This window comes from Phoxinus phoxinus (genome assembly GCF_949152265.1).
Source record: "Phoxinus phoxinus genome assembly, chromosome: 17".
NCBI classification, from domain to species: domain Eukaryota; kingdom Metazoa; phylum Chordata; class Actinopteri; order Cypriniformes; family Leuciscidae; genus Phoxinus; species Phoxinus phoxinus.
This window is the reverse complement of record NC_136892.1, coordinates 27,025,729-27,049,192: the sequence shown is the minus strand read 5'-3', so window position 1 is coordinate 27,049,192 and position 23,464 is coordinate 27,025,729. Positions and strand designations below refer to the sequence as shown.

General features: G+C 37.5%; 1 protein-coding gene across 3 annotated transcripts in view; it reads right to left on the bottom strand.

Moving 5' to 3' along the window:
* ptpn13 (protein tyrosine phosphatase non-receptor type 13) overlaps nucleotides 1-23,464 on the bottom strand; it is a 70,652-nt gene that overhangs the window by 34,917 nt on the left and 12,271 nt on the right. For all 3 annotated transcript variants that reach the window (XM_079585511.1, XM_079585513.1, XM_079585512.1), the window contains exons 2-7: nucleotides 22,262-22,381; nucleotides 16,267-16,442; nucleotides 15,444-15,509; nucleotides 14,367-14,552; nucleotides 13,169-13,262; nucleotides 8,710-9,267 (exon numbers count right to left, since the gene is read on the bottom strand). In XM_079585511.1, the coding sequence (XP_079441637.1) occupies nucleotides 8,710-9,267; nucleotides 13,169-13,262; nucleotides 14,367-14,552; nucleotides 15,444-15,509; nucleotides 16,267-16,442; nucleotides 22,262-22,376 (1,195 nt within the window). In that variant the 5' untranslated portion in view covers nucleotides 22,377-22,381. The remainder of the gene's footprint in view (nucleotides 1-8,709; nucleotides 9,268-13,168; nucleotides 13,263-14,366; nucleotides 14,553-15,443; nucleotides 15,510-16,266; nucleotides 16,443-22,261; nucleotides 22,382-23,464) is intronic.

The window sequence follows — 23,464 nt, the reverse complement described above, 5'->3', positions numbered from 1 at the left end:
TAATATGCTGTGAATGCTCTGCATTCCCAAGCCATTTGTGGACCCGCTAATTATTAACAATATGGCCCGGTTACACAGACAGGGCTTAGATTAAGCCAGGATTAAGACTTAGTTAAATTAGGGCACTTAAGTAGCTTTTATAAACGTGCCTTTAAAAAAAAACATTACTGGTGTTCATCTTGAGACAAAACAATGGCACTGACATTTTAAGATATGACAGTGTAAGCTGCTTTTAGTTAAAACAGCTCAAACATACATTTTTGTCTGTGAAACTGGGGGATTGTATTATAAATTCACTTGTTTGAGGTATGCCATAAAGCGCACGATAAGATTTTATCAATATGTACGTAACCCTCCATAATTTATTAATCTGCCAAACTACGGTAATTTCCTTCAAATCTGCCGGTTACGCTCTGTTGCTAATTGTCCCGTGTTCTCATTGGTCTGCTGGCATCTGGAGGATTTCAAGCGCAGGAAAAGCGGTCTGCGAATCGCTCGCCCAAGAGGAAAAATGTGCAGTAGCTGCCAGATCTCGATCAACGAAAATCACTTTATCATAATATTTGACTTTCTCCATTGGGAGATTTGCAGTTGTGGCCTAATGGGTTCAATACTCACTACTGTGTGTGTGCACTTGGAAGGTTAAAATGCAAAGCACAAATTTCGAGTATGTAATGTGACAATACTTGGCTACACACGTCTTTTTACGAAAGCTTATAAACTGTCAACTTACTGTGAGTAGACCTACTGTAACTTTCCGAGGTTGTTAATCAATAGTCTATGCACTTGTTAAGTCACCAGTCTGCATGATTCAACTTATTTTTTAAAATAATACTTCAATTTTGATTTATTATACTTATAGAATTTAATTAAGTTATCTGTATTAGTTTGACCTAAAGAAATACTATATCCCCTGTCTGTGTGTGTAGTGTGTTCTCAGTCAAATTATTCCCCAGTTTGCATTTCCAGACCAAGCTCAGGTAGGAAACTCTGAATCATTGACTCAGCTTTACTCTGTGTGTGTGTGTGTGTATGTGTGTGTAGCTACATTACATCACTATCTAAACTATGACTGAAACTTGACATCATCCCCCGTGTGCGGCGTGCTGCCTCTGTGCATAACTTGACAAGTCTGTCAGAACCAGAAAATCAAGTCCGTGCACTTCAGTTTCTTAATGCTGCATATTCAGCATTGACAGAATTCCTGAAGGATTTCTCAAGCCAGGAGTTTCGGAAAGCTTTGGTCTCATGCCCGACTGAATGCTCTCCTCAGTAAACAATTAGCTCAACCTCGAGTGAAACTTTTAAACAATGACAATTATGTAAAGCAATCAAACAGTTTCACGTAAAGAGACCGGCAAAAATGCTACTGATCGTCTTTCGCCTAAACACTGAAAGATGCGTAAACAGTTCCGTAAATTCAGTGAACCGGTCCACTGACTTCAAGGTAGAGTTCACACTATCTTCTTTTGTGTTCGGTAGAAGAAAGAAATTCATACAGGTTTGGAACAACATGAGGGTGAGTATATGATGACAGAATTTTCATTTTTGGGTGAACTCTCCCTTTAAATGAAACCACCTGCTCTGCTCATGGAGGAAATATAGACTAATAAACAGCATTCTTGACCGAGGCCATCATTGGGTGTTTGGGAGCTCTGAAGTAACATCGTGTTGACTTTGCAACAGGGGAGAATCCACAAATAAAAATCATCATTAAATCACCAAAAAATAATTATACAAACTAAAACATAAAAACTAAAACATAATTTTTTTTACTAAATGTAGCCTATTTATTTTATAAAAAGTATTTATTTTTATTTTATATTTTTACTTCCCATTTTTCTCAACAGGGGACAAATGTCACTATATTTGTGTACAATGATTCATTTATTTAACAGTGCAACACATCAATATGATGCATACTTATTTAATGGGGGGGGGTAAATGTGACACTGGAAAAAAATACTATAGAGAGCCTAAGTCCCGCCCCTCTGCTTCCGGCTCATGGGACCTTATTTCGGAAAAGATATGTATGGTAGTCAATGGCGAGAGACAACTTATCTTTTTATTTCGTCCGAACTGTGGCCTGCATTACACATATGATGTTTGTCAATTTAAAATATAATTATGAAAGTCAATAAAGTCGCAGTTTGTCATAAAAGAGAAGAGTAACGTTTAGTTTTATGTGAAAATCGCTCAATGAACTACACCTCTCGTCTCACACTGTACGTCACCGTTGCTCGTGTGCGCGCAGTCTGGTACAAAACACTCAGGCATCACAGCGTAACTTTATGATTATAACGTATAATATACCTCAAAAGTTTTACATCAAACTGCGACTTCCTTGACTTTAAAATGTATATTTTAAATTGACAAACATGTGTAATTCAGGGCACAATTCAAACGAGATTACAATATTTGTTGTCTCTCACCATTGACTACCATACAATATTTTTCCAAAATAAGATCCCATGGTGATCCACCGGAAGGGGAGGGACCTAGGCTCTCTATTCTATAAACTTAAAACAAGCTGCAAATAACTGAATTTGAAAAAAATGTCTTTTTTTTATGTAACGTATAACCTGGGCATGTTCTTTTTTGAGTTTCAAACCATAATACGAAAAGGGAGGATGACCTGGCAACCCCTGAAAAGGGCGTTAAAAAAACACTGTACACACACACAAACACACTCACCAACAAAAAAACAAAAACAGACATTCACATTCTACTTTGTCTATGGGAAATGCTGCCCACACAGTGTAGTTATCAGAGCCTGGTGGGAGTTTGGCGGGCTGTGAAGTGAGTCACTCGCACACAAACACACACCGTATCATCAAACTGGCCCATGGTAACAATCACAGCACTGTAGGTGTGAGAGCACGTCTGCTAAAAGCCTCTGAAGACAAGTTCAGAGCTGTCACATTAACTCCCTCGCGTGTGCGCTTTCTCTCGGCTCGCCGTTTATTTGACAACATCTGTGAAACGAGCGGAGGAAAAGAGGAGTGCGTTGGGGAGCAGGACGGCGTGTTCTGCCACGTTTCATGCCACTTTGCAGATGTGAGATCATTCAAGACAAAATGCCTCTGGATCAATGCCAAACACAAGCTGAACGATAGTGATGCTCGACATCTGCCAAACAAATGTGTGATCGTTTTATTGATGCATGACAGAGCTTGGTGTAGTTTCATGTGTTCCTGTGTCATTATTGGGCCATATTTATCTTAATTGCCTTGTTTATGAAAAATTCTGTGTAAATCCATTCATTCAATTATGACAACATGCGCAAGAATGGCATTTAAAACGATTTTCATGGACATTTGTTCTGCTCAAGTTTCATGAATGGCCTAATATGTTGTTCTATTATGTACTTTGGACTGTTCAGACAAAAAATAATAATAAAAAAAATAATAATATTCAGTGAGTAGAGAAAAGATCACATTGATTAAACATGACCAAAGACTTTAAAGGGGTCATGACTTGGATTTTTTTATATATATATATATATATATATGTTCCTCTAGGTTCACTTAATAAAGTTTTTTGCAAAACAAAAATAGTTATTGAAAGTGGACAAAAACAACTGTAAATGAAGGGCAGAACAGATGGTATCCCAATGGATGTTGGATCTCTACTGTTGGGACCAGATTTTCTGGGTCTGCCAAGAGCGGACGGCCTGTCATGACCTCAGATCTTGTGAGTCAGCCATCAGAAGCTCAGAGGATCGGGACGTGAAGCTGGACGGGTCACACATATCAACGCCACCTCCGTATCTTCTGCTAAATCTCTTTTCAGAGAGGAAAACACCCACATTTAGGCTTACTCTTTTCCCTACTCTACCTTTTCCCAATCCTGCATGCTCTTCATCACTTCCTCATGTTCCTTGCCTTTTTTCCAGTCATTTCTTTCTCAACGGTCTCCTCTGATCTTAATGTTTTAGAGGCCCGGGGCAGTTTGGACTGATTTATTGCCATAGAAAGTCTTACATGCAAATGGATTTAAAAAAAAAAAAAAAAATTAAACAAAAACAAAAGGAAGAGAAAAAGAACAAGGGAATGGGGTAATTAGAGCCGGATGAGGACAGAACGCACAAAAGGGTTTCGGGAGAAAAGCGCTGAACACTGAAGAGGTTTGTTCATTAGAGTGGCTTTGTTTCTGTCCTGTAAAGCGCTGCTTTTAAGAGGAAGGTCAGAGATTTTATAGCAAAGTGGAAAAAGCTTTCATTCTGTCGAGTCAAACTTCTGTCAGGCTTGCATATCCTCTTGTGCTTTTATGGTATTTTTTCTTTTGATAATTGAAGATCAAACCTAAAAATATGCAAATGGCCTAAGGCCATGTGGTTTTGTAGCAATAAATCTGACAAACCTATTTTTTTCCACAGACACATTGTTTCATAACACACACAAAATAAATCCAACAAACACAGTATAGAGTGTGCTATGCTCAGAATGGTATAGACTCATTTTAAAAGCAAATATGTCAATAAATGTGTATATAAATAAATAAATAAAGTGTAAATAAATAAACTAATGTGTAAACAAACATACGTATGTGTAAGTAAATAAATTACACTAAATGTGCAAGTAAATAAATAAAATTAAATGTGTAAAGAAATAAAAAGGTTTAAATAAATAAGTGTAAATAAATAAACTAAATAAAAATAAATATGTAAAAAAAAGATATGTAAACAAACATGTAAATTAATAAAAAGGTGTAAATAAATAAATAAGTGTAAATAAATATGTAATAAACAAACTTGCAAGTAAATAAATATATATAAAAAAATAAATATTTTTGGGGACCCTCAATGACTGTGTACAATTAAGAAAGTCTCTCTCAAACAATATGTCTAAAATAATCTATACATTGATAAACTAATATATACATTGATAAACTGCTGGGTCATGCAGGGAAGAAAAAAAACGAAAAAAGTTGAACAAAGTTAAACACTTCAAAACTTCTCAGTGACCTGAAGATATGCAGAGTGTGTGAGAGATAAGATCTGATCTGATCCTCTCTGCGAAACTGCAAGTAGATAAGATCATGACAGGTCGCAACGCAGATGTAATAGAATAAATGTTACATACTAGGAAGACCTGTGCAATGAAGAAGTGGTGGAGTGTATAGAGCGCGTGATCTGGGAAGTGTTTCCACAGCTCGGTTTCCTGAAGCTCTAGTTGAGTGTGGGAGAAGTCTTTAAAAAAGCTTTTTAGATCCAAACGACCTTCGACCCACGGGTGAGAGATCTTCCATAAAATGTAATCCACACAGATGGACTGAGCTTGAACATGAAATAATCTCTTTCCATTCTCATCCCTGCCTTTTATTATCAGGATATATGTAGTGACAATCGGATCCTCCGGTCTGCTCAAGAATCCGGATCAATTCTACACACAAATGTCTACTATAAAACAACACAACAGCACACATGACCTGATGACAAGTAACGGACAATTCCTCGTGCCAAAAACACATGACTCAAATCACTGTCTCCAAGGTCAGCACTCTCCAAAAACACTGATGTACCTTGCCTTGAAAGTGGATGTAGGGCAGAGTTTCCCTAATGACGGATCGCAAACACCAAGTAGGCCAAGGAGGAAGTGCAAACATGGATTTTACAAAATCAGAAATGAAATTATCTAAATTTAAAGAAAATTTCAATGTAAACAAATTTAAATTAAGTGTGAAAATCAGTATAAAAGTTATATATATATTATATAGGGATCAGTTGTTTGCTATGCTACTTTTTGTTTTGTTTTGTTTTTTGAGCCTCAACAAATGATCTGTGCACATTCATTCACAGCAAATGCAGGCACCAAAACAACCAAAATATGTGCTCTTCGCCATCATGCTCTAATGGGGCTGGACATTCCTTCTCTTCAGGATCGTGGGTAATGCGGCCCATTATTGTCAGGAAAATGAGCCCGGCTCATGTTTATACAAGCGGATGGACAGACGGCAGCTTGACACACAGAATCTTGTTTTCCCTCACAAAAGCAATATGACGGCACAGATTCCTCTTATAAAACACTTTGGAGAACATATGATTGAAAACAGTATTTGTTCCTGCTCTTTTGAAGAAAGCATATAATATAAGATTTATTCAGAAAATGTCAAAGTTATTCCATCACAACCATGAATACCTCAACATATGACCACTAGCTTGATGAACCACACCATGCAGAACGCAACCATTTAGACAACCAAGTAATTTACACAAGTCTTAAAGGTACAGTAAAGGTCATTTAATTCTAAGAGTCAAAGAGAAATGGAAAGAGCTCATGAAACATTAAATTGACTGTTTTTGGTGTAAAAAAAAAAAAAAACGAACTAACATTATAACTGGAAAAAAATGCTACTAAAAAAAAGTGCAGAGTATTAGACAGCCTCAGACAGATCAGCTTCATGGATCCATGAGCCAGAGTAAAACCACACGGACTGGGAAGAGAATGTCTTTGGTTCGGCGCTCGACCGTGGTAAAAATAGCAGCCAAACAGCTTCTGGGCTCAGTTCAGGGCCAGGTCGGGTTGGAAAGCCTGAGGTTTATTATTATGAAGCAAAGCTTCACTCCATGGAGAAAACGTCCAGATGGAGGCCAGGCGAAGGATGTGTACATGAAAGTGCCTCATGAAGAATTAAATATCTCTTACGGAGACTCTGCAAGGTGGCAATAAGACAAGAATAAAGAAAAATCATGTATGGGAGAATTAATTACATAACTTTTTGTCTTACAGATTGACGGCCAAGATAATAAATATCCTCGCCTAAAATGTCCTCTTTTATATAAGCACGGAGAAGTTTGATTCATTTTAATGAATAGGTTTGTTCAGACAGATCATCTCTGCTCCAAGTATATGCATATTTTTCATGTCGATATACAACTATAATATTATGATTAATCAGTATTTAAATAAAATAAAAAAGCCCTCCCCAAAGCTGCATAGTTAGTTACATGCAGTGAACTTTTTCAAAAGGGTAGCTTGACTGATGTTTAACTAGTTTAAATTAGTTTCACCAACAGTGTGGAAAGATTTGAATGAGAGACCCAGAGAGAGTGAACGACTGAAAGAGAGAGAGAGTAAAAAGCTTGCGTAAGTAGCTTTGAAGGCCTAGAATTATCCATCTCTCTAATTCATTCCTGGAATCTTGAGCCCTCAGCCAGACTGAGTCATAAAGAACCTGGCAACATGCCGCACGCGCAAAACCCATTCATAACCCTGCGTTCACTCCCACCACTCACACACACACACACACACCTCAGCTCACCGGGACTTTAATTGCACAGGAACTCAATGCATCAGAAGAGCAAAAAGTTCCTCTGAAACACAAATACAATCCATGGTTATCTGTTGAATCTTCTGATGGTTATTGCATTTTGCAAGTCAGTAGCACAGTGGTTTTAACCAGCCTGGTTAACGCGGCCACATCAACTGCATGAAGCCTGTAGAATAAAACCCTTGCCACAAGAGCATTTCGTGATGTGACCATGATGCCATGATGAGCTACAGGCACAATTTCTCATTGAGCAACACAGGGTTAAGCGTTTTAATGCAACCTTTTGATTACAACCCCAGATCTTAGGCTACATCACAGCCTAAGACAGCACGTCTCAGACAGCACACCCACAGTCCAGTCACTGGTGATTTCAGTGTGCAGTTTCCATCAGATGGTCAACATCATTCTGACAACTAGCTTTGCAAAACTCACAGCAAACAAAGTGTTTGATACAATGAGCTTGAGGGGAAAACGAATCCTGGATTTGGGTTTTCTGACAAAATCTTGCGGAGCCATAGGCATTATTTGAATTTTCCACATTGGGGTCAATCTCACAAAGCCCGACAAGAAATGGCAGGGTAATTTAACTCCAAGATCATAAGAAAGAAATGAGCCTAGTGCACTACCGGTCCCTAAGATTATTTTTTTTTTTTATGTTTTTGAAAAGTCTGCTCACAAAGCCCACATTTACTAGATCAAAGAAACAGTAATGTTGTGAATTATTATTACAAATTTAAAAGAACTGTTTAAATATATAAAAAAAATATAATGTATTCCTTTGATGGAAAATCTGAAATGTCAGACATTTTTCTAATATGATGTTTTTAAAGAAACATTTCTAATATTGATGTTGAAAACAGTTGTGCTGCTTAATATTTTTTGGTGGAAATCATAATATATAAATTGTTTGATAAGATTTTTTGATAAATAGAAAATTCAAAAGAACAGCATTTATTTGAAAAAGAAATCAAACATTATAAATGCATTTACTGTCACTTCAATTTAATGAATCCGTGCAGAATAGAAGTATCAATTTCTTAAAAAAAAAAACGTATTGACCCTAAAACTTTCAATAGCCGATATTTAAAAATTAATATTTTTTGTATTGTGACAATATTTTCAGAAATATTTTACACTTTAATTCTCTTTCCTGTTTTGTGTCCACGAATTTAACTTTTCTCAGTTTAACTTTAATATTATATGTTTAATTATTTTTAAAACTAACATCAGCATAGAAGTAGTATAAAATATATTACTACGCAGTAATACAATTGACCGTTCGTCAATCAAGCTCCCTGCGAAGGGTCAATTGGCTTAACTTTGTTCATACAAAATATACGTTTTTTTTGTGAAACATTCTTTCTTGACAGGTTTTGTGAGATTAACAGTGTTTATTATTGTGGTAAGCGAACAAGTAACTTTAGAATCAGTACTCACCATCTATGGCCTGTTTGAGCGCTTGCAGTTTCTTATGCTTCTCTCTGATCCGGTCGTAAGCGCTGTTGAACGCCGAGCCGACAGACTGACTCGAATGGTGATGGGTCTTCTTGACATCCAAGCTCCCAAAGTCCGAATAACGGGAGTCTCTGGCTTTGGAAGCTGATTTGTGTCTACTGGCCGAGCGGGTGCTCAGAGCGCTGCTGCCCCGTCGGGCGTCCTCAAGGGCCCCAAAGCGGAGCATATCCGGATCCAGGCAGCCCAGGTCTGCTGAGGAGGCCCAGCTTTTGTTTCTCTGATGAGGGTGTGAACGCTGGTTCACCTCCACGGGTCGACCGCGCTGTTGTTGCAGTTGTTGTTGTTGGCGGTAGAGTTCGGCAGTGGACTCGGACCCAGCGGGGTACTCTGGAGGGGCATACTGAACAAGACCCTCGTCTGCTCTGACAAGGTCCTGGATGGGAAGAGAGCCCATAGAGCGGCTGAGTCCGCGGTTCAGGTTGGCCTGCTCCTGGGTTCGGGCTCTATAACGCTCCAGCACACGATGGGCGGCACTACGGCCTAATGGGGCAAAAACAAAATACACAAAAAGGTTAAACATACCAGAACTTATAAAAGTTTAAAGACAAATAAGAATCCATTGAAGGACATAAACTAAATGCGGGACCCTTGCTGTCTTCAGGGAGCATTTTTATTGGATCACGTTTGTCAAGGCGAGATTAGAATGGGTCATGATAATTGGCTGAGAGAACAGAAGGAACAATAGTGGCCTTCTAGTGGTTACGAGCCCTACTAAAGCCTCTCTGATTTCACCCTGAGCTTCCAGCGACACGCTCTTTAGCCACGCCAATTCCAGCACTGTCAATCAGGAAGACATGGATGTTCCAGATGATTCTCTCATAGGGCAATGTTTGAGCATTAAATGGCTCAACAAGAGGCCTTTTCTCTCATGTTTCATAAAAAGCTTACAATATGATTGGGGCAAAGATGGATCTGGGCTGATTTCAAGCAGTTAACAAAAAGAGGCATGCTAAAGTCATTACACACACTGACCAAGACACTTCAAAACCCATGATACTGGAAGGATACCAGTGTCACAAAATAAAAGCGTTCGTAAATTGGATACAAAAGTCTTGCCATATCGTAGACCAACAAGATGTAGAACTAAATGCCTTAAAGTCACAATGAATTGTAAATAGCGACAGATCTTTTCTTCCTTATTGTGATGCACATCCAAGTGTAACGGATTATTGAAAAATAAGAAATTGTAGGACGGGGACTTGGTTATATGCATTGGTTATTGATTTGATTTTGAGATGTGAGTGTTGCATTCAAAAGTGGAGAGTGACGAATGTGAGCTAAAGGATTGGAGAAGTCCTGCATACATCACCAGACAGAAGTCTGTCATTTTCACTGGAAGATCCAGTTGTGGCATATTGGATAAACATTACAAGGTCCAAAAATGTATTGTTCTTAAGACCTATAACATGCATTTATCAAATAGATTCATAATATAATTAATTATAATTAATAATATAAATAATAATACACAATATTTAAAATATAAATAAAATAAATTTATATAGATTAATAAAATAATATAAAATATACAAACAAATAAATATTTATTTATACTGAAGCGGTTTTTATTTTATTATTGGCCCTTTTGCCACTTTTTTGAAGCAACAGTGGACAGTTGATCAAAAATTATTAATAATGCGTACATTTATATACCGCTTTTTCTGGGACCTCAAAGCACTTCACATATGGAAGGGGGGGGGGGGAATCTCCTCAACCACCACCAATGATGGGGAGAAGACGGTGGACATGGATTAGGAAATGTTATGGGTCTGTTCTGAACTTAGCAGTTATAATGTTTGAACATCACGACTCAATTTGCTGGAGCACTAACTGTTAAGCTAAGTAAGAATGATATAGCAGTTCAATTGTAAAGTCTGATTTGTTGTAGCACACAATATGCTAAAGAGGACGTGCTTCGGGTAAAGGCACAAACGTGCTCAACATCAACTAATAATTCGCCCAAACTCTAGGATTTGTGTACCACTAAACACAGTTTACACACTAGAAAATGTATACAAAATGTATCCCAAAAATGTTAGCAACAAATGCTAACTGCAACAGGCCAGTAGCGCTTGCATAAAAAGGAGATGCTAATGCAAATAAAACATTGCCATATAGTACCTGAAGCTCTCAGAAGTCACATAAGGACAACCACTGTGAAATAAACATTTATACTATTGTATTGACAGCCCTGAAACAGATGCAATGCTGCGATGCATTTTCTTAAGTCAGGCTAAGCAGTATTAGCATACCCTGAGGCTAATGCTAGTGTGCAGAGCACGAATACTCTGAAAAAGTCAACAAACATTCAATCTACAAAATGAGAACAATAACAGTCTGAGACCACAGTTATTACTTTGTTGCTGAGGTTTCATGACATCTGTAAAGCAAAAAATAAACTAGAGTGAAGTGAGTCGCGTCATGACCCCGATGCGTGGCCAGATACAACAGCATGAAAACAAAACTTCCTACAGAACATGCAGTAAAAAACCCTGGGAAATATCTATTAGTGATCGATGCCATGCCTCAGTTACATAACCGGCCGGTCGTGTTTGTGCTAAAGCACCACTGAAACCACTGGGAAAATCTGGTCATATTTTCCTAAATGAAACGCTCTGGTTTTGGTTTGTGGTGATGTGCTTGTCTAGTTTCGGTTCAAACTCTTGTCAATGCACACAGTGAGTAGACAAGAGGGAGAGAGAGACTAACAGAAGATAGATGGAGAGCGAAAGAAATGAGGGAGTTGGAAAGTTGGGAGAGGAACAGAGAAGAAGGGGAGAGAAAGGTTCTTTGTTTGGCACATCATTAAACTATAAAACATAAGAAGTCAGACAGAGAGACGAGAAAAACAGATTGAGGGAATAAAGGAGAAGGCCAAGGGATGTTAGTGGAGTCTTAAAACACAACTAGAACAAAACTGCATCTTCAGAATGATAACATACTGCCTACAACACAGAATATACAAGAGTGGAATTCTGGAGACTTCTGGAATACCATTTTCCACATTTTATAAAACGTCAAAATACTATATACAGAATAACATACTACTCTTATTATATCTGCAGTGTGTATACTGTGCATACTATTTACATATTTTGTGAATTTTCCATGGATGACAAACTACACTACCATTCAATATTTTGGGTCAGTCTTTTTATGTTTTATGTTTTTGAGGGGGGAGGGTGGTGTGGAGTATACTCACCAAGGCTGAAATTCTTTGATCAAAATAAGGTAAAACAGTAAAATTGAAATATTATTACCATTTTAAATAACTTTTTATTTTCATATATTTTAAAAGTAATTTATTTATGTGATGGCAAAGCTGAATCATCACTCATGACACAATTCAGTCACATGATCAAGAAAGATTTCTTATGTTTATCAATTTTGAAGACCGTTGTGCTGCTTCATATTTTTGTTGAAAACGTGATACATTTATTTTAAGGGTTCTTTAATGAATAGAAAGTTCTAAAAAAAAAAACAGCACTTATTTGAAATAGAAATCTTTTGTAACATTATAAATGTATTTACTGTCACTTGATTAAATGAATGCATCCTAGGTCAATAAAAACATTAATTTCTTTAGGAAGAGTATGCAGTATGCAATAAGCAGTATATTAGCATTTCATTTTAAATACTGCATAAACAATCTGTGCATCGTGACATCCCATCAGACTATCATAATATTATTTGGAAAACACTTTTCTCCAGAACCACTATTTACATTAAAAATCAATGAATAAAATACATTTCACAAAATTCCCCAGAACCTTCTATCTGCAATCTTATGAGTATCTGGAAAGTTCTCCACCAATCGTTAGTTTCAGTTTGGCACTTCCAGACACTGGTGCTGGTTGTGTTCTGGCTTGTCTCTTGTGGCAGGGAGGATCTATTATCCCTCTGTTCTGATAAGCACCCCAGGGCCAAAGTTGTGTCATGTCAGTACCAAGCCCTGCTTTGTTTACATTCTGAATCACTTCCTCTAGAACTGGACAAATGGTGTGTGATGAGTCAGCGTGAAGCTTAGCGCTTCATGGTATTAGAACAACCAGTCTGACATTATTAGAAAGAGGAGAAAGTGTGAGCTGTGATTACAATTAAAATATCATCAAATATTAACAGCAGCTTCAAGCGAGTGGTTGGCGCGGAAGACGACTAGAAGGTTGAGGTATGAACGTGTACTGGCACGCCTGTGTTTGGGTGTGCATGTGTGTGTGGGAGAAAGAGAAAAAAAAACAAATGAAATGCATACATGTTTATTCATGTAGGGATGAAAACTAAAGAACTCCCAAAGTAGTAAAACGTGAAATCCCCAGCTTCAATGTCCTATATATTAAGCATTAATTATATAGTATTTTACATCTAGATTTGTGTGTATTACCTGCGGGCAAGCCTTTTCCTCGCAGACGTTCACGAATCTCTTTACTTCTTTCTGGAAGTGACTCCCTTTCGCTCTCAGACAACAGACCGTCCAGCTAAACAAAATGAGGAAAATCATTCACTCTTATCAAAGAGTATTTCACAATATTACTGTTTTTACAGATTTTTTTTTTATTGAATAAAAATGCAGCCTTGGCAAGCATAAGAGTTCTTTCAAAAACATTACAAATTCTTTCCAACCCAAAACTTTTGAACAGTAGTGTACTTTAAGGTGCACAATGCAATCTTTTTCCTCAAGCCACCCAAACCATTTAAGCTACAAAAAAAAAAAAAGAACAATCTTTAATTGGTTTAAAGTTCAATAAACTGTTATCGATTTGTTTGATATGCATTTTGATGAAGCAAATGAATAAAACAACATCCAGAGAAAAAAAATGGGGGAAATAAAATTGAATTTTGCAGAGAAAATGGATTTCATAGGGCCTTAGAGGGTCAAGATTGCTAAACAAATTCAAAACACCCTTTGAATAAAATAGTCAAATTTTTAACTCTAAACCAGGGTTGCTTGAGGAAGAAGAAACACACATGGTGGAAGACATAAAGAAGAGGGTACCTCACAGGGAGGTAAACCCCAGGGTTCACTCACAGAATACATCAACAGAAATTAGAAGATGTCATCCCTAATGGACCACCTCACATTTACATTTTCCAGTGTGGAAAAAGACACACGGTGCAGAAAATAAGAGCAGAAACATGTCTGTTCCTGGCAATACACTGTTTCTGTATCGCTGTGCAATTAAACCACTGGGGAGAGTGTAGCTGAGAAACAGGATGTGACATCAAACATTAGAATACAAGGAAAGACTGTTAACTACCTTTTTAATTAAAAGCGGTTTTATAGGGCTGGACTGTGCAGGCAGTTCAGTTAATAGGAACAGTATGTTCACACACTTTGTGATCAACTAACAAAAAATTAGAGTTGGGAACCAAGAACTAGTGCTAAATTGAATTAAAAATATAACAAATGTATTCTATATAAATGTATTTTTACGTTTAGGTTTGAATCATTCCGTTGACTCGCTCATTCACTGAGTCAGAGTGGCTCTTTATGTACTTCCTGATCCGCAAGTCATTCCTTTTGTCATATTTAATCTAAACAACAAAAACAAGCATGTTGAAAAAAATACATAGGCATGTACCTGAGAGAGACTGCCGAGAACGAGTCTCACCAGCCTCCTGACATATGAAAATGAAGGGTCACAGTTGGAGTTACGGATGTGAGCGCTGCAGGTGTCCAGAACCGATCGTGCGGACAGTCGGCTGAGCGTGGAATTATCACACATGTTGAGCAAGACTTGGTTCAGGTGTTCTCCCAGTTTCATTGGCTAAAACACACATGAAGAGGTCAGTGAAAAGATACAAGAAGATACTAGAATCTATTAATGGTCTGGGCCAATTGAATTTATTTCCATAAATTAACTTGATGCTGCAATGGCAGACATCCCACCTCTTCCGGAGGGTCTAGGAGTCTCACACGTATAGATAACGGCACCCTGAAAATTATATACAATATCCCAGAAATCGAGCGAGCGAGAAAGCCTGTTTCCTCCTGGTATTAAGATGTGTTTTCAGTCATCTGATTACAAGTGGTCAGCCAAGCATTAGTGTTACACCTGGCATCATACGTTTCAAATGCATCTTCTGTGACCACTTTAGTTTGGATTTTGTGGAGACCCTTACCTATTTTTTCATCACACTCAACTACATCACTTTCAGCGCACAAATACTATTGAATGAACGAACCCGTGTTAGGCGGCTTACGCAAATTAACATAGTATAATATCTTTTTTTATAATATGGTGGGTGTTGTGCCATCTCCTGAAAATGAGTTTTTGCAGGGTGGGATTCTCCATTGATTCCAATTGACGTTAGCATGTTGCTAAGCTAACAACTTAGTACGCTACAAAGCACTATAAAATACAGTGCAAACAAATATTGGGTTAATATATACAATTTAATTTTAGTTACATAATTTAATATGATGTTCTAATTTAATCATGATGATACAGCAGAAAGAAACAGCAGATACTCGATTCTTAAAAGATATTAGCATATTGCTAAGCTAACAATGAAAAATTTACATTGAATTAAATTAAATTGTATACGTTAACCCAATATTTATTTGTACCAACCATTCTAAACCACTCCTTTTCTATATTAAATGAAGTAAAAGTAAATTGAAGAATTATAAACATTAAATGCCTTGAAAGCCTCACCTGGCTCTGAGGAATCTCATAGTCTGCACCCCAAAACAACGTCATTCCAAGTGAATACATGTGCATCTACAAGGTAAAAAGAAAACCGAAATGTAATGTGACAATGGGGCAGTTTATATTATTGCATTTGATGTTTTAGTCCAGATAACAAAATGGAGAAACAACAGACTGATACAATTCAGGAAGCAAAGACAAGTGCGCATGAGCTTGTGCTGCCAAAAGCATTTGCTAGCCCACAGTATGTTTCAGGCCTTAATCCGCATCAAACTTTATATATAGCACATCTACATAGTTTTGTGTTTCTTCCCTGTCTAGTTCTTCTGTCTGTTCCTCTTGCTAAAGAATAGCTTTGGGCACAGACTATCCAAAAGTCTGCCAAAGAATGCAAAAGATCCTTTAACTTCTCCTCAAATAATCATGCCTTGACTCTGCGGTGGTGTATCGGTCTCTCTCGAAGAATGTCATGTGTACACAGAAGTGTACTGTCAAAATGGTTTAGGAGCTCAAATGTATGCATAAAACAAAATAAATGGTTGCACGATAGAAAGTAGCTTTCCTCACTTTTTGGTGATAATAAATAAACTTGTTTTAACTTTTCTCTCATATTCACACACCATCATTCAAAAATGAAATAAAAACATTTTGGGGGGGAAAACTGTTCTGAATAACCTCACTGACAACAGACTCAAAGTCTGAAAAGCAGAAAAAGAGCTTCTTAGCCAATTGAAATTGATACCAGAAGTCATAAACGAGAAAAGAAAACAAGAGATTTTAAATAGGAAAACAAGCCCAAAAATGTTTTTATTCAAACTACATAAGGTACCTTTTCCATATCAGAAAGCGAGGAGAGGTTGAGACCGTCCAGCACCTCTGGAGGAGTGAAAGCCCGCAGGTCCTTCTGCGTCACGTTCTCATCCGTGAAAGAGATGTTTCCGGAAGGCATGAGCAGCAGCGACCATGGAGAAATGATGAAACCCAACGCAGACGGATCAGTTAAACCTGCGGGAAAACAAACATGCAGAGTATTACCACAAACTTCCCCACAACTGCAGGTCTTAGGACATCTGAATCTGTAGCAAATTCTTAAATATAAAAATGAGATAGATAGACAGACAAAAAGATGGATTGCTTGACTGATTAGATTGATTGAGTAATTGATTCATTAATCTGCTCTTTTGTCCTTTTTATCTGTCTATGGGATTCATTAAGTTCAGAAATAAAATGTTCTTTGACAACTATGGAACCAGCAAAGTTTCCAATTCCAACATTGGCTAAGTTCAGTTTTGTGCGACACAAAAAGCAGTGTGTACAAAGAATTTCTAAGATACTAAAAGTTTTAAATGCTTAAGCGTGGGAAAGTTACAAATTAAGGGAGATTATGGCCTTGGCCTCAGAACATTTCCTCGACACGATTACAGCACGATCTGACTGTGCACGTTTCAGGAACATTGGAGAATTCTTTTCATCCGGACAAAGACGTGTAATAAAGAGCTACATGATTCTGTGAATGAGTGTATTTCCTTAAAATACAAGGCCCTTGGGTTCTCTCTCAAAAAGATGATTATGTATGACAGTTCATTTTTCTTTTTGATGTTTTTTTCCCTCTTCTTTTGTGCTGCTGTGGGCGCAAAACAATGGAGCCTTTGCAATACGGCCCTGCGGTTTGGATGGAACAGCTGTGCAGAAATAACTCCTCTATTACAGATTAAGATTCAGTGGAAATGTGGAATTGCTTTTGAGAAACTTACTTTTTATTATCTCATGTCACGTATACCAGAGCGATATCTCAAAATGCAACAACTGAAAATTTAGATTCTTCAATTTACTAAAGCAAATGCTGTCACCTTGATGATAGGGTGTTATGGGTCAGTGAGAATGTTTTTTTTTTTTTTTTTAAAGAAATGAATGCTTTTTTTACAGCAAGGATGCATTGACTTGATTAAAATTGACCGTAAAGACAATTATAATATTACATTATTTTGTTTTAATTATAATTAAACAAAAATGTATATTTCATATGAATGTTGTACTTATCTATTGATTTAAAAACAATCCAGAAAATCTTGGTTTATTTGAAATATTGTAAAACTATTAAAGCTATTTGTAAAACGGCTTTCCACATTGATAATAATAAGGAATGTTTATTAATCACCAAATCAACATGTCAGAATGATTTATGAATGATTATGAGGGAATGAAGACTGGAGTAATGATGCTGGAAATTCAGCTTTGCATCACAGGAATAAACTACGTTTTAAAATGTTAAAATAGAAAATAATATTACAGTTTTTCCTGTATTTTTGATCAAATAAATTCAGCCGTGGTGTGCATAAGACTTGGGGTTTATTTGGGCATTTAGTAACATTAACGTCAGTAGCTCCTAATACTGTACTTAAGAGTTAGGGGTTTGTGCAAATTAATATTAAATAAATGAACAGAAACATTTTAATAATTTCAGAATGTGTTCAAGAGAACAAATAAAAAATCAATTCAAGCAGCGATGCTATAAAGCAGTGGAATTCCCAAAGTAAACACATGTTTCCTGTGGAAACTGTCTGACCACAGTTGAACCTCATAGTGAAAATATAGCAGTGCACTCTCTTGTTTCGCTTCCAGCACAGATATAACAGCAGCCTTATTAAAATAATTTCCTAGTAGACCTACACAGGTAACATACCTTTCTTTGGAATGCACTGCAACTAATTCTCAAAAGCTGAAAATGCTGGCGTGGTAAAGCTCAGAGTCATCAAGTTGTTAATTGGAAGGAAGCTGACGCACAGCTGGACATATCTCAGAACGTGACTATCTGATAAGATTTTATCTGTCCTATCAGAGACTAGCCCGATTGGACAGATAATCTACCGCAGTTCTCGAGCCCAATGAAGCATCAGCCAAAAATAGCATCACAACGTATCCTAAGAAAGAGAAAATAAATAAATAAATAAATAAAAAGGAAGGAAGGAGAAAAGAAAGTGTATATATATATATATATATATATATATATATATATATATATATATATATATATATATATATATATATATATATATATATATATATATGTATATATATATATATATATACACACACACTTTCTTTTCTCCTTCCTTAAAAAAACATCAAACATGTGTTGTCTACGGACTTGGGTGTTTGTTTATTTAACCGGTATCTGTTTATTTTAGATGCTCAAGATTACTGCGCAAGGACAACCAACCAAATGACCTAAATACCCATTTTAAAGCGCAGGAAGTGGTGGAAACTTTTGCATTATTTATATCATGGTAAATAACCTTCAAAAATATTGTTTTTGCTGACAGCAGTATACAGTAAAATTTGAATTCTGCTATATTTATCTCGATATTTATGAAATTAAAAATCTTCCAGAGGTAAAAAATATTATGTGTATAGATGCGTGTACATATATATATATATATATATATAAAAGCAGCACCTTCAAATTAAAACAGCATGCTACACAAAGCAAACTTGCTGACTTGTTCAAGTCATGTCCCATGACTCTCGTCCAGGGCCCAGAATTTCTGCAAACTCTGTTAAGAGGGACCTTTGCCAGCAAGTTTTCACCCCAGAGCAACTCAAGGCCAGATAACAAGCTACTGTGAGACGAGGAGAGTCCTACTTCTCCCTGCAAACACATACCGAAGCGGCTACATCATCTTTATCATCATCATCGTCCTCCTCGACCCTGAAGACAAAGGCTTAATTACGCTCCAAACCCGACTGGCTATTGGCCAGGTCTGCTGAATAAAGGGGGCAACGACTGTCTGGGATGACGACAGAATGAGAATTGTCCACCGACTGTGAGAAAGACTTGTCGAGAGCCTCAAGATCTGTACGTGAGCGGCAGCAGATATCGGTCGAGAGGAGCTGGCATCATCTCAATCACCGCAAACTGCCCACCAGACTGCTCTTTAGGAAACCAGGGTGCAGGGACAATAAAGAGGCTTTTGTTCACAGCGTTGACACACAACACTAGCCCACACAGTCATTCTGAGAGACGGAGGACGGACATAAGGCTGAGTAAGCCTTCTCATAAATTTCACAGAAGTGTTACCCTTCCCTCCAGAGACAAAAAAATAAAGATCTCTTCTTTGAATCAGACTGATAGGAGCTATTTTTGGTCGGGCCTACGCTGACAGCTTTTGAGGAGGCCGGAGATTTATTCTAATGACTTTTAAACATGAGTGAATTGGCTTAAGACAATGCTAACTGAAAGAATACCCATTCTACAAAAGAATCGTGTTGAACGTACTGATAAAGTAATACCCGAGGCTTTAATGGCACTGAATTGTTTCCAAGAAAAGGACAATCCAGCGAATGTGGACAGTGAAATATTTTTTCACATTTAAAGATATTTGTGTGAGGAAACAGCATGGGATGTGTGGCATACTTGTGGTCTGTGGTTTTCACTTGAAGTCATACTAGAGACATGACCTCAGTTTCTTGTTTTTCTATTTCAAACAATCCCTGCCAGTTCCCCTTGCAAAAACTCACCACGATAACTAGGGGAGAGCGGTAGACCGGATTAACCGATAGTATTTTATGTCAATTGGTAGAGATTTTGGACTATCGTCTCTATCGATAGAACGCATCCGCTCATGTGACGTTACTGTGCTGCTGAAGCAGCGAAAGACAACTCATTTCACTATATGTGTACATGCTGTCAGAGAGACTGTTTCTCAGCGCTGTCTGAGACGAGCTCACGTGAAGACGCTGCTCATAGAGCCTGTGAGAACTCAACTGAGGGCTTTTTGACGACTAATTGGGCTTGAACGGTTAAATACACATACTTATGCGTCAAAGTGACCATGTGTTTGCAAGTAAACAAAGTAATTTATGTCCTAAGTGAAAGTAAAGCCCAATTTATACTTCTGCGTCAAACTTACGCCGTAGCTACGTCGTAGGCTGTGTGTAGCACGCGTACCCTGACGTGCACCTCTCCAAAAATTTAACAACGCGTCAATTCTACGCGGACGCAAGCGCTGTGATTGGTCTGCTAGAACCTGGTCTGGGTTTCACATGTTCCCTCTGCGTGCATCAACGCGGACAACAACGCAGAAGTATAAATGAAAACCAACGCCTAGTCTACAGCGTAGAGGCTCCGGCGTAGGTCCGACACAGAATATGAAATCAGCCTCTAACAGTTGAGAAAGAAAACTCACGAGTATATTGGATCTGTGCAGTCTGACCGCATCCAAATTTACCTGCTTTCATCATCAATGTCAATCAAACAACAACAAAAATGCTCTTTACTGATTCACTTTTGTAACTTTAGTAAATGTACATTTAATTTACACAGAGGTGACTATGGTATGCAGGTGTTTTCTTATACATCGGATTATATACAATTTATGCTTGAAGTTTTTTAGATAGGTCATATAGCCACCCCTAATGATAACCATAGTTTCCACCTAAATAAAGTTACTGTGGTTATTGCTACAATAAAGCTATTCTAGTCTTATAGCAACAATCATCCAAAAGAATGACAGATTTTAACAAATAACTAGATTTTCACATTTTCTAAGAAAAAAATTGGTACTTGCCTATGGAGTTGCAAAAGTGTTTAGATTGTTTTTAGCGAATTGCTATGTGGTTGCTAAGGTGTTCTGAGTGCTATAATGCTTGCTTTTACAGACTGCATTATGATTTTTAGCTACAAGTATGTCATATAAATTTAAAGTTATATCATATCAAAACTATAGGGTTTTTTTTTTGGTGGAAATGTTTACTACCATGATATGGTAATTTACACACAAACACAAGGTTAGAGCATGAAATTCCACTACTGAATAGATAATGGATTCCTTCTGAAATGTTAAACCGTGACATCTTGTAGCCTACATTTAACAAACAAGAATGCTTGCAATCATGAAAGACAAGAAGAAAGAATAGCTACAAAGATTCAGGTTAAAGAAACCTGGAATTGCTACATGCTGACCAAACCAGAGAAACCAGGTAAACAAGGAAAGATTCGGTCAAAAAGAGAGTGAAAATAATTAGAGAGGCAAAAAAAGATCTAAAAAGCAGAGACAGGGAGACATTCCGTGAGCGTATTATTGCAATAATGGACTACCGGTAAATGGAATGTAAATCTACAAACATTCCACAAACTATTAGTAAAAACACTCTGAATGGCACTGGTTTGGAACACACAAGGTCAGATTTGTCAAAATAAAGCAGCATTCTCTGCATGTTACTTGGCAACAGAAGCTACCAGGTTCTGAAGAGGTCAAAGATGATGGTTTTATTACAAACTCATCAAACTCAAACCTGCAGAATTCATGCCGCATACTCTATAATAGAGACTCGACTCACAATTGCCTTTAATGGTGATCGTTCTTTTTTTAGAATAACCAACATTTCAAAACTTTCAATTTGTCAGCCATCTTGGATACATTCCTTTTAACTGATCTTCTTGCAGTGCATTGTGGGATTTCATTCTTTGTGAACAATACATGCAAACCTGCAAAATGTGGCCAAATGAAAGGCGACTAGGTTTTGGAACAGATTCCTTCATAAATCTTTCTTCAGTTTTGGATGACTGGCGTTTACACCGCATTTATGCAACATTAAGGCTTGCACTTTAACCAAAGGAAGCCAGAGAGCTGGTTTCATTTGCAAAAACCCTGCGTATTTTGAGCAGATTGCTAAATACTTTGGACATGTTTCATCAACAAACGTTCTTATGTGCTCCAAAGATACCAGACCGCAATCCAAGGTCTCCGATTGTCTCGGCCATCCCAAGGCCTCGAGTCGGCTGGGTACCCTCGGGAGATGTGGGAGATATCAGTGTGCTTTACCTCTGCGGAGGAGTTCATGCAGGCTCTCTGCGCTCTGGTTCAGGACGGCCCAGACCTCCTCCTCCTGCAGCGGTCCACCTCTCACCTGCAGCGCCTCAGCCAGAGACACGTGCATGCTGCCTACGGGACCACAAAACACATCAATGTTATTCATGCAATCACCATCAACAGTGTACAATACATCTCTGCACATCTATGAGGATTTTAAACTCTGAAGAACCAAATATATATTATTAAGTATTTGCTATTATTGCTAACTTGACAAAACTGTAGAAAGGCTGCATCACCTACAACAGTAGCCGAAAACAACAAAAACAGTAAACAGCTGTTTGGCTATTGTTAACCGAGTGATGTCAGCCAACACACACAAATTCATTTAGAGGAGCAGCAAGTAACAAAAGATTAGGAAGATACATTTTTATTTTTTTTGGTATAACATGAACTGACAAGTCAGGCACAATAAGTTTTTTGGTAGCACTTTATTGTATAGTCCTGTTCCCCATGTATACTATGTACTTATTATAGCAATTATGGGTAATAACTAGGTACTAACCCTGAACTTACCCCCTAAACCTAACCTTAACCCATGTAGTTACCTTATATGACCCAGTACTTTCTTAGGTAAGTACACCAAGTACACTAAGCACGCGTACTGTAAAATAAAATGCAGCCTTTTTTTTTTAAATGCCTTACTGTACCCAATTTATTGCACTAAGACAAAATATGTATTAAATAATTGGCAGTCATTTTGATTTCACGCTGGCTTGAAGAAACAGCTGCACATTTACCTTCTAAAATGCACCATATTCCCAGTGTAACAATATTCATCTGGAAATAATGTAGAGAAAAGCTTGATTTTATCCATAAGGATTTTAATGGAACATTAAAAGTAGGCTATGAATATATATTTTTTGCCCCGCCCACATGGCCATGGAATACAGGGGTGAGTGGAAGAAGCCGTAAAACATTCATGATTATTTTTCCATTTGGTGTATTAGTGGTGCAGAAAATATATACTTCACCACTAAGAACAGAATAGATGTAGAAAACGAATTAACAGGGTATCGTGCGCATGTGTTCTTCCCAGAAAGAGCAGTTCTGTCATAAGTCATGCTGTGTTGACCTCAGGAGGCTGACTCATATGTTTGCTGAAGCTACAGCGAGATCTCTAGAGAATACCACACAGCCTACCAGGAAATAGGC